At 40.1% G+C, this 18,216-nt stretch overlaps 1 protein-coding gene across 1 annotated transcript in view; it reads right to left on the reverse strand.

Annotated features, from left to right (window-relative positions):
• The window catches only part of WDR70 (WD repeat domain 70), a 278,539-nt gene that overhangs the window by 255,260 nt on the left and 5,063 nt on the right, over positions 1-18,216 (reverse strand). The window contains 2 exon segments of the mRNA NM_001076238.2: positions 6,272-6,467; positions 10,957-11,077. Coding sequence (NP_001069706.1) covers positions 6,272-6,467; positions 10,957-11,077 — 317 coding nt within the window.

The raw sequence follows: 18,216 nt of genomic DNA on the forward strand, positions 1-18,216 counted from the left end.
GGAGTTTAATCCTGCAGCAGGGAAGGGACTGAAAATCAGAGGCAAAAGACAAGTGACAACAGCAAAACTTTAATAGGAGAAAACAAAAGCCTGAGTGATCTTAGATGTTGAATTTAGGGCTTCCCTGGTGGCTCAGAGGTTAAAGAGTCTGCCTCCAATGCGGGAAACCTGGGTTCGATCCCTGGGTCGGGAAGATCCCCTGGAGAAGGAAATGGCCACCCACTCCAGTATTCTTGCCTGAAGAATCCCATGGACGGAGGAGCCTGGTGGGCTACAGTCCACAGGGTCTCAAAGAGTTGGACATGACTGAGAGACTTCACCTTACCTCTTCACCTCTGGAGATTAAATATGGACATGTGTCATGAGTGATTAGAAAACTGGATCCAAAGTTCAAATGAAATGAAGTAATGCTTCCAGTTGCTCTGAATGAATAGGAGTCATGAGTATAAGAAGATGTAAGAAACTCCCCCCAGGCTGCATATGAAATGTTAAGGGAGATAAGGATGTATACTCTCAGGGAATGCTTATGACTGGAGAAACATAAGGAAATATTAAGTTGTAAAAGAGGCCCTAGCAGAAATGTAAGCACCATCAAAGCAGGGATTTGTCTGCATTTTTTCTGCTATATCCCTAACATCTAGAAAATATGTGACTCAGAAGATGTGTGCCCAACAAATATCTGTTGAAACAATAGTCAGAGATAGGCAGCAACCAACAGAGAAATAGCAAGGGAAGAGTTTCAAGGAAGAAGTTAACATTGTCCAATAATGCAGAGGTAGATACAGAATGAGACCTGAGAAAGGGTCTTTGGATATTTGGATTTTGTCATCTCTGTGAAACGGTAAGGGCAGAAACTGAGAACAAAGACAAGGAGAAACTGTGGAGTGACACAGTAAACGTGGCAAAGGAGCAAACTGGAAAAGAGGTTGGAGGGGAAACTGCATGCTTGCAGGTTAAGAGCCAAGAGCAAGTAGAGAGACAAAAGCGTGAAACAAAAGATACAAAAGGGTGATGGTGATAAAAAAAAAGGAGAGGAAGTCAAGGGCACCCATAGAATGGTTAACAGCCTCAGTAAGCAGACAGGACAATTCTGATATATTTCAAGTTGTAAAAAATATAGCTAGCATTCTGCTGTATAAAACATTCTCCTATAATTTTGTTTAGTATTACCTCAAACTGATTTCCTGAAGGAACTAAATTCAGTTTCTGAATCAACAAGCAAAGAATTACCAGACTCTAAGTCCAACCAACCACAAAAACAAAATTCTTTAAAAGGCCAGAAACATTTGAACTCAACATTAAAACGTCAGCCCAACACTGCTATGTAAACTACCTACAATGAATCATGCTAATTTGTCTGTCTGCTGCTGCTGCTGCTAAATCGCTTCAGTCGTGTCCAACTCTGTGCGACCCCATAGACGGCAGCCCACCAGGCTCTCCCGTCCCTGGGATTCTCCAGGCAAGAATACTGGAGTGGGTTGCCATTTCCTTCTCCAGTGCATGAAAGTGAAAAGTCAAAGTGAAGTCGCTCAGTCGTGTCCAACCCTCAGTGACCCCATGGACTGCAGCCTTCCAGGCTCCTCCATCCATGGGATTTTCCAGGCAAGAGTACTGGAGTGGGGTGCCATTGCCTTCTCCGAATTTGTCTGTCTAAATCCCACAATAACATTCATAGTCGAGATAGTATTCAGTAGATTTCCTTTGCCTGCTGCTGCTGAGTCACTTCAGTCGTGTCCGACTATGTGCAACCCCAGAGACGGCAGCCCACCAGGCTCCCCCGTCCCCGGGATTCTCCAGGCAAGAACACTGGAGTGGGTTGCCATTTCCTTCTCCAATGCATGAAAGTGAAAAGTGAAAGTGAAGTCGCTCAGTCGTGTCCAACCCTCAGCGACCCCATGGACTGCAGCCTTCCAGGCTCCTCCGTCCATGGGATTTTCCAGGCAAGAGTACTGGAGTGGGGTGCCATTACTATTGCTTGATCTAGAAGGCTGCCAATAACCCACTTATCAAATATAATACAGTATAAAACTTTGTTGTCACTCAGAACTTAAAAAAGAGACTGAGGTTGCCACTCATTATGTCTGAAAACCGAAGACCTCAATTCAAGACCAATATAATTTACCTGAATCTAGGAAGGCCACTGCAAAGCCACATTCACAATGTTTCCAAATATCCAAGCTATCTGCTTCACCTACCATCTCTGTCTTAGTCTTTAAAATGTTGGTTGTGATATATATTGCAAAGAAAAATAGGAGAAATGGAAACAAGAAACCTCCCACTTTTATTTTATCTCCAATCTAAAGCTTCAGACTTAATCCATTCACAATGCTAACAAGTACTCCATTATCAACTGCTGGTGGTTTAGTCACTAAGTCAAGTCTGACTTTTGCAACCCCATGGATTGTAGCCCACCAGGCTCCTCTGTCCATGGAATTTTCCAGGCAAGAATACTGCAGTGGGTTGCCATTTCGTTCTCTAGAGGATCTTTCTGACCCAAGGATCGAACCTGGGTATCCTGCATTGCAGGCAGATTCTTTACTGGCTTTACTGACTTAGCTATGAAGTCGCTCAGTCGTGTCCAACTCTGCGACCCCATGGACTGTAGCCTATCAAGCTCCTCCATCCATGGGATTTTCCAGGCAAGAGTGCTAGAGTGGACTGCCATTTCCTTCTCCAAGGGATCTTCCCGACCCAGGAATCAAACCCGGGTCTCCCACATTGCAGGCAGATGCTTTACTGTCTGAGCCACCATTATCAGACAGTGCATACTTTAAAACTGAAGCTGTACTGGCACAAATCACCAACAGCCTTGCTGTGACCCACACGTTATTCAATCAGCATTTTCTGTTTACTACGTTTACAAGAGGAAAGGCACACCATAAAAAGTTTTACTACCAAAAAGAACCAATACATAATCTTACAAAAAAAACAGAAAGCTGTCATTCAGTCTCCTGATACACTTCAGTTACAGCCATGAGAAACTAAAGCTTCCAATCAGGCTTCTGAGACCCAGACCCAAGCATGTTTTCCCTTCTCTGCCTAGCTGCACTTTGGGTTTACTCACATATCAGTTCCAAGTTAAAGGTTCCGTCTTCACTAACACTATATTCTAGACAAGTTGACTTTCCCATCTTCCCGAATCTAATCTTGTGCACTGTGCCCTTGTTTCAAACATTCACTCTTCCTAGATTGGAGGTGGGCTCCTCCCACCTCACCCATCAAAACGTTACCCTCTACAAGGCTCGTTCAAATTCCACATCCTTCAGAAAGTACAGGCATTCCCTTTTATCCTTGGTTTTTGTTTTCCTCAATTTCAGTTCCCCTTGGTATGAAAATACTATTAGATGGAAAGTTCCAGAAACAAACAATTTGTGAGTTTTAAATTGTATGCCTTCCTGAGCAACAAGACAAAATCTCAAGCTATCCTTTTCCTTCCTGCCCAGCAAGTACACCATTCCTTTGTAGGACATATCCTACCATCAGTCACTTTAGTAGTCTGTCAAGGTATCACTGTTTGTGTTCAAGTAATTCTCATTTTACTTAATAATGGCCCCAAAGTGCAAGAGGGATGCTGGCAATTTGCATATGCCTAAGAGAAGCTATAAAGTGCTTGCTTGGAACAGGCAACAAAGATCTGGGATTTGAGTTCAACAGGTGTATGGAGTTTTCCTTTCCCTTCTTGGCTCCTGCCGTTTCTGGGTCCAGCGATCACTTATCTTATTAAAGGCCTCCTATTTGGCCCTTGTATACTCCAACTCCTTACAAAGTTTATCTCCAGGAGGCTCCAAGAGTTCCAAACCAAACTGATGTTACTACAAGGGTGGAAGCTGCTTTCAGATATGTAATACCTCAGTTTAGATCAAGTAGAGCGAGACTTCTGCTCTGCTAGGCAGGACTACGCCCATGCACAGCAGAAAGAAGTTACAGAAGAAAGAGACCTCTGCCCCAATTCCCAAGAAGTATCTTCTGTATGAAGTCTCTCAGGGGAGTCTTAGGAGAAGCACACTGACTGAAACTGCCCACCCTGGCCAGGCACCATAGCAACCATTTGTGTGAGTTATTTTATGATAGAAGGTCCTAGTAAGGAACACTGAACTAATAAGCCACCAACAACCAGAAGAGTCTGGGAAAGGTCAAAGGGAGACGCCATGTTTCTGACCATGTCCCCAAACCCTTCTTGCTGGCATCCGTCTTGGCTGAGCAATGAGTATGCCAACCAGGAAGGACGAGTCAGACTGATTAGCCAAAGACAACCCGGAAACTAATCCCATCACCATAAAACCGAGACTGGGAGACACCAGGCAGAGCAGTTCTCCCAGATGCTCTCTGCCTGGGCGCCCTTTCCAATAAAGTCTCTTGCTTTGTCAGCACATGTCTTCCTCAGATAATTCTTTTCTGAGTGTTAGACAAGAACCCACTCCTGAGGCCTTAGAGGGGGTCCCGCTTCCTACAACAGGTGAAAAGTTAAAAAGTACTCAACTTGAAAGGAAAAAAAACGGTATGTGGAGGTTGCTAAGATCTACAGTAAGAACCAATCTATCTGTGAAACTGTGAAGAAACCAAAAGAAACTCATGCTAGTTTTGCTGTCGTGCCTCAAACGCCAAGTTATAGCCATAGTGCATGAAAAATGCTTAGTTAAGATGGAAAAAAACATTGTATCTGCACAATAGCATATTTTGGGAGAGAAGGAAAGACCACATTCACATACAGGCATACCTTGTATTAATGTCCTTTATTGAGTTTTTAAAAATTGAAGATTTTGTGTCAGCTCTGCTTGGAACAAGTCTATTGGCACAATTTTTCCAATACTTTTTCTCAATTCATGTCTCCATGTCATGTTTTGGTAAATTTCACAATATTTCAAACCCTCCACCAGTAAAGAGATTACAATTCACTGAAGGCTCAGACAGTAGTTAAGGGTTTTTAGCAATAATGTATTTTTAAATTAACATATGTACCTTGTTTTAAATATAATGCTGCACTGCACACTTAACAGACTATAGTGCAAACATACTTTTATCTTCACTGGGAAACCAAGAAGTTCTTGTAACCTGCTGTATTGCAACATTTGCTTCATTATGGTGGTCTGGAATCCAACCAGCATTTATCTCCAAAGTATGCCAGTAACTTTTATTACAATATATTGATATATATGTTCTAAGTTACTGTTGTTAGTCTCTCAATGTACCTAATTTATAAATTAAACTTTATCATAGGTATGCATGTATAGGAAAAACACAGCATACATAAGGTTAGGTACCATCCACAGTTTCAGAAATCTACTGGGGTCTTGAAACATACCCCCCCTGAATAAGGGGGGACTGCTGTATTTCTTCTCTGGATCTGATCTCATTAGCCTCATCTTTCCATTTCCCTCTAGTAAGAAAACTCAGCTACACATAAATCACATGACAATTTCACCACAATATCAACTGTATATGCATGCTCAATCATGTCCAACTCTTTGTGACCCCATGGACTGTAGCCTGCCAGGCTCCACTGTCCATGGAATTTTCTAGGCAAGAACACTGGAGTAGGTTGCCAGTGCCTACTCCAGGGAATCTTCCTGACCCAAGGGTTGAACCTATGTCTTTTACGTCTCCTGAAACAGCAGGCAAATTCTTTACCAACTGCGCCACCAGGGAAGCCCATGATATCATGTACTTGCACACGTTTAGGGCCTCACTATGGCAACATCATTTCTCCTCAAAACACCCGTCTGACTTTTCTGTTCTCTCTTCCTCAGCCCATTGTCAGCCACACGAACCTGCATTAGTCAGCTGAGGCCACCATAACAAAACACCATAGACTGGGTGGCTTAAAGATCAGAAAGTTATTTTCTCACAGTTCTGAAGGCTAGAACTCCACAACCAACATGCCAGAAAACTTGGTTTCTATTGAAGATTTTTTTCCTGTCTCTAGGGGAATCTTACCAACTCAGGAATCAAACCCAGGTCTCCTGCATTGCAGGAAGATTCTTTACCAACTGAGATATGAGGGAACATGAGTATATAAATCATTACAGAGTACTAAGCAGAGTTCCCTGTGCTATACAGTAGGTTCTTATTAGTTATCAATTTTATATATAGTAGTTTGCATATGTCAATCCCAATCTCCCAATTTATCCCTCCCCAACCTTTCCCCCTCGGTAACCCTAAGTTTGTTTTCTACATCTGTGACTCTCTTTCTGTTTTTCAAATAAGTTCATTTGTCCCATTTTTTAAGATTCCACGTATAAGCAATTTCTTAAATTACCACTGAAATACTTACTTCCTCCTCTTCTGAATCCCCATCATCATCATCTTCTTCTTCCACATCTTCTGCAAGAGGTGGAGGTAAAGGACCAAGAACACCTTCCTCCATAGGATTAACTGGTTCTTCCACCATTTTAAGGGGTAAAGGGGGGCCAATTAATTCATCATCAGAAGAGTCAGAACTCTCGTCACTTTCACTGCTACTTGTATCCCTGAAAATACAGAAACAGAAACTCATTGCCTTTGCTGCAAAAAAGAACATACTCTGGAGATAGTATTGATTTCTCAGGAAGCTCTGTTTTTCCTTTTAACACTGAGTTTTTTAAAATATTTTTAAATTTGTAATCCAAACATTAATTGTGTGGCTCAAATATTTATCTTTTGAATTATATATATATTTCTTTCTTAAGTAATGTCAAAAAACACATTTTAATTGTTAATTGTATGATTAAAAAATAAAAAAATTTTGATTATATTTTTCAAACATATTCATTTTTTTCAGGCAGAGTAATATTCTTTCATCTATTATTGTTTGAGGACATGTTTTGTATGAGTTTTTTCTTTGAAATTTTGTGAGTTGTGTATTATGGTCCACGATATGGTCAGTCTTGCATATTTTATGTAAACTTGAAAAAAATAAGAATTCCCATTGTCGAGCTGAGTGTTCTGTAGACGTCAATCAAAGGTATTGGGTGAAGGCATCCTTAAGGTCCTTTCTCTCCTTGCTGACTCATAGCTCACTGTCCATCAGTCACAGACATGAACACTGATATCTCACACTAAATGCAGACATGCCTATTTCTCCTTTCAGCTCTTTCCCTTTCTGCTTCAGATGTTTCAAAGCTCTAATGCTAGGAGATGCACATTCAGGATTACCATGTGTTTCTCAAGAACTGCCTTCAAATACCATTTAATCTTAAGAAACTAAAAAACTTCTCTTATCTATCCTATCTAAATACAGTTAAAAGTCAAAGACAAAAACTCAGAGCAATTGTATGTTAGAGGCCCATCAGATAATCCTCATGAACCAGCAGAACAACTGTGGAAGAAAAACTACAGAATACTACACTGTAACAAAGAAAACCACAGAGAGAACCAACGCCTCTATTCACTGTGTGTGAATACAATCCCTGTCACAGGAGCAAATAAAGTAAGAAATGAGTATTACCGCAAAAGGTTTCAATACATTGTCTGAAATACAAATTATTTCTCAGTGCTAATCCAAGTATGCTGAGTTGCTAAAATTGTTAAATGTAGCTTCCTTGGACTGTAAAAGATACCTTATTCTAGGCAGTATCCTATTGAATCTCAACTATTTTTCTACCCAATACATCAGCTGCTGCTGCTGCTGCTAAGTTGCGTCAGTCGTGTCTGACTCTTTGCGACCCCATAGATGGCAGCCCACCAGGCTCCTCCGTCTCTGGGATTCTTCAGGCAAGAATACTGGAGTGGGTTGCCATTTCCTTCTCCAACAACACATCAGAGGACTGTCATAAATGAGGTGAAAGTGTCAGTCACTCAGTCGTGTCAGATTCTTTGCAACCCCATGGACTGTAGCCCACCGCTTCTCTGTCCATGGGATTCTCCAGGCAAGAATACTAGAGTGGGTTGCCATTCCCTTCTCCAGGGGATATTCCTGACCCAGGGATCGAACCTGAGTCTTCTGCATTGCAGTCAGATTCTTCACAGTCTGAGCCACAGGGAATCCAACAGGGACTATTATACACTCTCATTAAAGTCTTTATCAAACACCTCTACACATTCTGTAGCAACCACCATCCACCATCCCCTACTGCCTACCCCTTCCCAGAAGATTGAGAATTGCAATTTTAACAATTAATCTATCAAATAATTTTACAGGAGTCAAAGTGTCTTTGCCATCTAATGAAGTATCTTCACTATATAAGTTCCATGAAGGCAGGAATTTCAAGTCTGTTGTGTTCCCTGATGTGCTCTATCAGCTAAATGATGCTTGATATCAATAACAACTGAAAAGGAACTTCCCTGCCAGTCTAGTGGTTAAGACTCTATGCTTCCACTGCAGAAAGGGCACAGGTTCAATCGATCGTCAGGGAATTAAGATCCCACGTGCTTGTACTGGTGGTTTATTCACTAAGTCGTATCTGACTCTTGTGACCCCATGGACTGTAGCCCACCAGGCTCCTCTGTCCATGGCATTTCCCAGGCAAGAATACTGGGGTGTGTTGCTATTTCCTTCTCCAGGGGATCTTCCCGACCCAGGGACCAAACCCCAGTCTCGTACATTGCATGAGGGTTTTTTACCACTGAGTCACCAAGGATTTCCATATAACACAGTACTGACTCCTTGGTTACAGATGTAAAAAGATTTACCTTACTATTTTGTTTCCCAAGTCCCCAGTTGTCTCACCAATCTTACCCACTAATCAGAAAGTAGGGCAAAAGAGATTTCTAAGCAGTTTTCCTATGAGATGACAGGTGTTCTTCACTGGCTTTCACTCTCTCTCGCCACCCCTCTCTCTCTGCCTCATTGTTTTTCTCTTTTGAGTTCGGTGCCCCCATGCTGCTCTTGGGAACACAGGCTGAATATGATCAGCTTTTGGCTGGGCTGTGGGGCCTTTTCTGGCACCAGTACTACAGTTTTTATTACAGACTGAATTGTGTCCTCAAAATATTCATATACTGAAGCCCTAACTCGCAGTACCTCAGAGTATGACTGTATTTAAAGACAGAGCTTCAAAGAAATGATTAAGTTAAATGATGTCTGTAGGGATGGGCCCTATTATAACTGGTGTCCTTATAAAAAGAGAAAACTTGAACAAAACTTAGGCAGAAGACAACATGAAAAAATAGGGAGAAGACGGCCATCTACAAGCCAAGAAGAGAGGCCAGTGAACCCCACCTTCATGTTGATCCTGGACTTCTAGCCTCTCGAACTGTGGGGGAAAAAAACTTCTGTTTCTGCCACCCAGTCTGCGCTAGTTTGTGATGAAGGCCATTACAAACTAGTACAGCAGCATCTTCCTTTCTTTTCTCCCCTTAATTAGCGAACTAAAGAAATATATGGAACATCTGCCATAAGCAAGATTTTGTGCTGGACACAGAGAAAGCTGAAAACAAGTACAGGATAAAGAGAAACGTAAAACACTGGGCTTCCCTGACAGTTCAGTGGTTAAGAATCTGCCCGCCAATGCAGGAGACAAATTTGATCCCTGGTCTGGGAAGATCCCACGTGCTTCGGGGCAACTAAGCCTGTGCACCCCAACTACTGAGCCCCAAACCTAGAGCCTGTGCCCTGCAACAAGGGAGCCACTGTAATGAGAAGCCCACACACTGCAACCAGAGAGCAGCCCCTGCTCACTGCACCTGGAGAAAGCCCACACACAGCAACGAAGGCCCAGAGCAACCAAAGAGTGAATTCTCAAAAAACAGTCTATATAACCCATTTGACAATTTAAAACATACCTCAACAACAGAATTCTTGTATTATTCCACCCAGATTTGGAGCCTCTTGATGAAAGTGAAAGTGGAGACTGAAAAAGTTGGCTTAAAGCTCAACATTCAGAAAACAAAAGATCATGGCATCCGGTCCCACCACTTCATGGGAAATAGATGGGGAAACAGTGGAAACAGGGTCAGACTTTATTTTTCTGGGCTCCAAAATCACTACAGATGGTGACTGCAGCCATGAAATTAAAAGACGCTTGCTTACTCCTTGGAAGGAAAGTTATGACCAACCTAGATAGCATATTCAAAAGCAGAGACAGTACTTTGCCAACAAAGGTTCGTCTAGTCAAGGCTATGGTTTTTCCTGTGATCATGTATGGATGTGAGAGTTGGACTGTGAAGAAGGCTGAGTGCCGACGAATTGATGCTTTTGAACTGTGGTGTTGGAGAAGACTCTTGAGAGTCCCTTGGACTGCAAGGAGATCCAACCAGTCCATTCTGAAGGAGATCAGCCCTGGGATTTCTTTGGAAGGAATGATGCTGAAGCTGAAACTCCAGTACTTTGGCCACCTCATGCGAAGAGTTGACTCATTGCAAAAGACTCTGATGCTGGGAGGGATCGGGGGCAGGAGAAGGGGACGACAGAGGATGAGATGGCTGGATGGCATCCCTGACTCGATGGACGTGAGTCTAAGTGAACTCCAGGAGCTGGTGATGGACAGGGAGGCCTGGTGTGCTGCAATTCATGGGGTCACAAAGAGTTGGACACGACTGAGCGACTGATCTGATCTGATACCTATTTATACTGCTTGAAGTTCTCAGTAATTATGTTATATAGTATTAAATTTCACTTTAAAGTAATTTTAATTTTAATGGCTGCTTTCTCCTATCACTCAGTAAACTTTACAATGTGCCACTGTTTAAATTCCTTCTCAGTTATAAAGGATCCTATCAAAAAAAGTTATCATGAATACAGAGTTTGGGGAAAGGGACAAAAGACGTGAATGACAAAATGAACATGAAAAAAATAACCAACTTGTCAATCTTTCCAACTTTACACAGTTATACTCTGCAGTCAAAAAGCATAGATTTTAATGCTACATCTGGAATACTTTAGAAAAATTTGATTGATTCACAATGTGACAAAGGACTTTGTTGTGGTCCTAGAAATCTACAACTGCTTGAAATGGGAGAAATCATGCAAGCTTTTTAGTATGAGGAACTCTGCCTAAATTGTGTTACTAACACTTAGAAAATGACAGTGAAGACAAGCACCTGGAAGATGATTTAGAGCAAGCTCTGGCCACATTCGAGCCTGAAGATGTCGGTTCAAGATCTTCATTTTGCCTTCTTAATTCTTTCTCTCTGTTCATTTCTTCCTCTCTTTCTCTTGCTTCTGAAAAGATCATAATAATTTTTTTCAACAGTTAGACTTCAAAATTTCTTATTTAAAATGTTGAAAACTAACAAAATTACAAAAGATATAACACAGAAGTGCTACCAGTAATAGCAAAAGACTATCACTCTAAATGCCCAACAATGAGAAAACCATTGAGTTTACTGTATATCAACACAGTATAAAAATACAGCCAATAAGAATAATGATAGAGGGGAATTCCTTGTTGTCCCATGGTTAGGACTTGGTGTTTTCACTGCGTTGGCCCAAGTTTAATCCCTTGTTGGGGAATTAAGATCCTGCAAGCCACAGCCACATGGAGTGGCCAAAAAAATATATATATATTTTTTTTTTCTATATATATATATAGAAAATATGCAAATCTGGGGAAATATTAACAGACAAGCTAAGCAAAATTACCATGTGAAGAGTATATGAACCATGAGTGCAGTATGTAAAAAGATGTGGCAAGTGACAAGAAAGTGTTCAAACATAAGATTTTAGGTAACCTCACTTTTAAATATTTTAAACTATAAATTCAGCACTCCCTTCTTTTCTGACTTTTCCAAACTGGATTTTTGGCCAGAGACTTGACACCATAATTATGAGAAAAACTGAGTTACATCAAGTTTCCAGAGTTTTTACCTTGGAAAAACAAAACAAATTTATCCAAGGAAATCTAATCTTTCTCCTCTGATAATTTCATTCAGCAACTGGAGGGAACATAGGAAGGAAATTAATTATACGAATAAGGCTTGTTCTTGATTGCTACCATCCTCAATAACCTGAGATAATCTTTAACACTTTTTAAAAAATTTAATAATGAAGAATAATACACTCAAAGTTAAGCAATATCAAAGGGGACTTACTGGAATGCTGCACTATTTAGGGTCTTTTGTTGCTAGGATAGACAGAGTGCGTAACTAGGAAATAGGCAGCAAGCGTCAACAACTAGTCATTCATTTCAAACATGGAAGATTAAAAAACTCTCCAGGAAGATGTAAGGCACAGTCACATTAATTTTTTTGTGCTCTCCTCTGGGCTGAGGTGGGTCAGGAGTTAACAGTTCTGCACTCTGATGCTGGGGAGGTTGAAAACAGTAAGATAAGGATAATGCCCAAATTTAAGAGTGAGCCTGCTGGGCTCGTACCTTCATCCTGCCTCCCCAGTAATTCCCTCTGTACCCTCCAGGGTGAGGGAGGGCGGAGAAGCTGAGAGAGGCTGGGGAGTAAGGCGAGGAGGCCACACTTGTGGACTGCAGACTCAGGTCTTAGGGGCAGTTCTGACACCGATCAGGAATCAACCCTAAGGCACACATCATTAGTCACCTATTAGCAGCCACTTCTCCCTTTTTCCTTGCAAAGGAAACCACAATTCTCCTGATCCTGGGCCCATTCCTGTCTAGAAGAAGTAAAGTTTGACTTCAAGTGAACCATAGTGAACCTGCAAGGGCTGTTTTTGCAACTGATGTACCACACTAATACCGGCTAATAACATATGAGAGGAAGTCAGCTAGAGGTACATTTGAGAAAGGTTTTCTTACTCCTGAAGAGTTACACAAAAGTCTTTCAGCCTGTGGATGTGATCATCTGTACGTTAACAAAATTTTGAGTCATGGGGACAGTGAGCTTAGGATAAGACAACACTCTATAGCTGCCAAAGCAGAAAAAAGGGAGAAAATCTTTAAGTCCTTTATATCAGGATTCAGAAGATGTAAGAGTCCCATTCCAGAGCTCTTGTCATGGTGATACTAAACTTTTCTTATTTAAGCCAATTTTTATTAGGTCTCCTATGACTTCTTTGGAATGAAAACAGTGACAGACTTTATTTTCGTGGCTCCAAAATCACTGCAGGCGGTGACTGCAGTCATGAAATTAAAGATGCTTGCTCCTTGAAGGAAAGCTATGACAAACCTACATCGTATTAAAAAGCAGAGACATCACTTTGCCAACAAAGGTCTGAATAGTTAAAGCTATGGTTTTTCCAGAAGCCATGCATGGATGTGAGAGTTGGACTATCAAGAAGGCTGAGTGTCAAAGAATTCATACTTTAGAACTGTGGTGTTGGAGAAGACTCTTGAGAATCCCTTGTACTGCAAGGAGATCAAATCAGTTAATCCTAAAGGAAATCAACCCTGAATATTCATTGGAAGGACTGATGCTGAAGTTGAAGCTCCAGTACTTTGGCCACCTGATGCAAAGAGCTGACTCACTGGTAAAGACCCTGAGGCTGGCAAAGATTGAAGGCAGGAGGAGAAGGGGACAACACAGAACAAGATGGCTGGATGGCATCAGGACTCCATCACCAACTCGATGGACATGAACTTGAGCAAACTCCAGGAGATGGTGAAGGACAGAGAAGCCTGGTGTGCTGCAGTCCATGGGGTCGCAAAGAGTTGGACACGACTACGCGACTGAACGACAACAACAACAATCTTTCTAACAATCCCTGAAGCAGAAACTTTTTTACTTCAGCTTGAATGGGGTATAATTGACAAAACTGTAAGATAGGTAAAGTGTACAATGTGATGATTTGGTACAAATACACACTGAAAAAGAATTCTTCCCATGGAGTCAATGAACACAACCATCACCCCACATATTTATCCCGTGTTTCTTTTTTTTTTTTTTTGGTAAGAAAAAATTAAGTTCTACTATTTTAGCAAATTTCAACTATATCCAATACAGCTGAAGTAAATACTACTATCTTCACTTAATAGTTTAGGAATCCAAAGCAGAGAAGTAACAGCTACAGTTAGAGCAAAGTAGTCAACTGAGGCTCCACAATTTTTCTTTCCTTGATGTAACCAGACTTTCTGAAGCCTGTAAAATTATCCAGTGAGTACCACCCACTTTATAAAGCAGTGACCCTGCCTCTCTCCCCAAAGGGCCATAAAGTACAGCCCTTTATTTGCTTACCTGTCCCCAGACTATTTGGAAACTATGACCCACCCACCTATCTAGAGTTCCTCCCCAGTGGATGAATGTTCCAAACTACTTGCCCCATCCAGGTGAATTATCTTTTTAATTTAGATGTTCTAATTTTATTTATTTTTTAGCCATGTTGGGCAGCATGCATGATCTTAGTTCCCTGGCTAGGGATCGAACCTGTACCCCCTCCATTGGAAGCACTGAGTCTTAACCACTGGACCACAAAGGAAGTCTCTAACTTTTTAATTTAAATTTTAACTTTTTCATTTTTTACAATAGTAAGGATTTTCTACCCTGAGAGGTTCCTGTCATCACCTGCTGCTTCATTAAAACGAGAAGAAAAAAAAAAAAAAAGCAAAGACATTTGTGAGGAAAAAAAGTATTTTTTTACTCACTGTCTACTAAGGACAAACCAAAATGAGACTAATTCAATAAACTGCAGCTCCCTGACCAAGGGGATCATTTTTGTGTATTTTACCAAGAGTAGGACCAAGCTCACTGTACACTGTAAAACGTACAGGAATCCATGTATTCTGTAAATACTGTAAAGATGCTCTGTATGTTCTATTGGCAAAAGTGAATTAACTTACTCCCCAACACCTCATTTTATTATTTTAAGTATCTCAATTTATTGGTATCTCTCTACTCTCAGGTAGCTAATAGTTTTGGAGAGCCATTCTGCAAAAGCATCCCAGCTGTATGCAATTCATCCAGGATAACAGCAAACTATCCAAAACTACCATGTCCCTACTGGGCTGATTCGCACAAATTGCAGATTCACGTGAATGTAATTTAGCAGCTGAAAAATCTCACTTTCATTATGTCTTAAGCATTACAGGAAGAAATGAGTGTTAAAATAACATGCAAAGGAAATCAAACTAATAGAAACAAGCTAGAATGATGTTTTAATCATATTCTTTTTTTCTAGTTGCTCAGTTGTGTCCAACTCTTTGTGACCCCATGAACTGTAGCCCACCAGGCTCCTCTGTCCGAGGGGATTCTCCAGGTAAGAATACTGGAATGGGTTGCCACTTCCCGACCCAGGGATGGAACCTGGGTCTCACCCATTGCAGGCAGATTCCTCACCGTCTGGGCCACCAGGGCACCCACTTGCTAAATGTTTCTGCCATTCTAAAACGATTCAGTAGGCTACTGATTTCATGAAAAATTATATTTAACTTTAAATGTTTAGTGTAAAAATGACTACAAATAAAAAAATAAGATCAGGATTATCTGACATTAGTTACAATTCTTTATTAACTATTTAGAGATGTAACTACTATATATCAAGTTCTGCGTTAAGCTACTGTAAGTATAAATATGAAAAACAAGGTTATCAAGACATGAATAATACTAAAATAAATTTATAATAAAGTATTATTAAAAAAATGTAGGGAACAATTACGTCCAGAAGAGTTTTGAATACCTAGAAAAGGTAAAATATGAGGTGAGGCCTTAAAGGATAAGGTAGGATTTAGCTAAGTAGGAAGACAATTTCAAGTTAAAAAAAAATTTTAAGCTTTTCTAATTTCTAAAACCTCTGGGACAATTATTCTTTCCAAGATAATTAAATCATCCATTGAAATCATCTTAAAATCCTATCTCAATATCTTCTCAAGGAACTTTTTTCCAGTCAGGTAACAGAAGGTTCATAATCCATTGAAACCATGGCCACACTCAAAATACGCATTTGAATAAAAGACATTTTCTTCCCCATCTATGTCCTCCCAGTATATTAGTTCTAAAAGTCTATGTCTTTCACATGTCCAAAACCTACTAACAGCTTTCATAAACATAAAAAATACTTCAAAAACAATTTGTCACACTATTTTCTAACATTTTTGGTAACACGGATTTTACTCAGGCTTTATAGTATAATTCATCCTTTCCATTAGAGCACTTAAAAACCAAAACTTCACATCTGCATACACAGTTAAATCTGCCACTAAAAGGGACCAAAAGTTCTTATTTTCCTCAAGTCTGATGTCAAAGTTCAAGAAGACTCCAATACCTATCATTAAGGCCCATATCAGAATTTGTTAACTTTTAAGAAAAGGCAAACTTTGGCTTCTTATATTTAGATGCAAGGGTATAAACAGGAGTCTAAGCCCAAGAATGTAACATGAAGTCAAGAAAGTTCAACCCATTTAATTCATCCACAAATAACAATAGGAAAACAAGGCCCTGAGATAATTTTTCAAAATTTTAGAACTCTAATATTTGAATTCCACCTAAGTGCTACATGAATGCATATTTTACTAAAAAAATGATAGGAATTAAAAGTGATATTTACAACATTACTGTTTAAAAAGTACCATGCCCAACATCTTAATCCCTTCAAGAAACCTCAAGGGAGCTTATAATAAATAAAGGAGACCTTATCATTGTCAACAAACCGATGGGGAAATTAAGGATCTGAAATTTGAAGATCCATCCGATGTTATTCATCTAGTAGAATGTGGGTCTAACCCTTAAAGCTGGGTCCTCCAACTTCAAATTTCAAACTCTTTACAATCATCATGCCATTTAAAAAAATTCTCCAGGGGCTTCCCTGGTGGTCCAGTGGTTAAGACTCTGAGCTCCCAATACAGTGATGAAGGATTCAATTCCTGGTCAGGAAACGAACATCCTGCATGCCACTCAGCATGGCCAGAAGAAACACACACACATTCTCCAAAGATGCAGGATTTATTTTTTTAAAGACAATATTGCAGTTTTAAATTCAATTCAATCTGCATAAATAAACACTGAGAACCTATCTTTCGAGGCATGATAATGCGGACTATAAAACTTAGGCAGGGAAATAAGACAATCACTATTCAAAGCATTTGGTATCACACACTGGAGAGCTAAACTGGAACAGTACAAAGGTTCACTGAAACATTCAATGATGAAGTGCGAAATACATTTGTACGTATGCTACAGAGAGCATGTCTCTACATGTTGTTTGATGATACCAAATTATTTAATATTTTTAGGTATAGTAATAGGATTTTAGTTAAGATTTTTCAAAATCCTTATCACTTAAAGACATACAAAAATATTTATGGGTGAAGTAATGTATCCAGGATTTTTGTCAAAGCAATCTGAAAGGAGAAGTAAATGGAAATAACACTGGCCATACAATAGTTAAATCTGTGTGATAGGAATACAGGAGTTCATTCTTATACTTCGTGTGTAATTGAAACTTCAGGTAATAGTTGAAGCTTTTTTAAACAATACACATTATATGTAGATAGCTGTCTTTTTACCACAAACACACACACACACAAATCAAAAACTATTATTCTTCCAAATTCCAAAAATCATGCTCATTTCTCAAATGTGAGATATTACTGCTATATAATTTATCATTTTAAAACAATGATAAGTACTGGAGCAACATTCACTTAAATTCTTCCAGGAGTCCTGTCTCTGGTTCCGAGTGCCTTCTGCTCTATCAGTTTACATCTATCCCTTCTCTAGTAGAAGAATGATCTGAATCAGATCTAAAGAAAGCAGTAGAGGAGACAGTCAGCTCCAAAGATCCTGAGGTAGTAGCTAGAACTGCCAACCACCTGGCATCAAACGAGACAGTCTGGAAGTTAAGGCCTTCATTAAATGTCTGATACGACTCATGAATGCAGGGATTCAACAGCGCCAGCCCCATTCACTGGATGGCTCAATTTTCTATACTGTCTGGGTCAACCATCAGTGGTGTACACAACTCTGAGAGCCACCTCTCGCTCAGCCTTCCAAATACTGGTTCCACTGTAAGCAGGAAAGAAAAAACGAAATGAGAATCAGATAGAGGGTGAAGAAGAAAAGAAACCACTATTCTGATTCTTTTTTTTTTTAATATTTATTTATTTGGCTGCATTAGGTCTTAGTTGGGGCTCAAGGGTTTAACTGCCCTGAAACATGTGCAATCTTCCCAGACCAGGGACTGAACCTGCAGCCCTCGCATTGCAAGGTGGATTCCCCACCACTGGGCCACCAAGAAAGTCCCTATTCTGATTCTTATAAATTAATTTTGAATCCTTGTTGGTTCATAGCTCACACTTATGACAGGTTTTAGAACTCAGACTCTCTTACCCTACTTACATACAACTTTTATCATATTTAAAAAATGAGACTAAAAAAAAAAAACTGCTTCCAAAGGAACCAGCACATGTGAACTTTTAACAATTTTGAATTTTTTTTTCAGTCTTATAATTTTACAACTGGTAA

The sequence above is a fragment of the Bos taurus genome, chromosome 20 (assembly GCF_002263795.3).
Source record: "Bos taurus isolate L1 Dominette 01449 registration number 42190680 breed Hereford chromosome 20, ARS-UCD2.0, whole genome shotgun sequence".
NCBI classification, from domain to species: Eukaryota; Metazoa; Chordata; class Mammalia; order Artiodactyla; family Bovidae; genus Bos; species Bos taurus.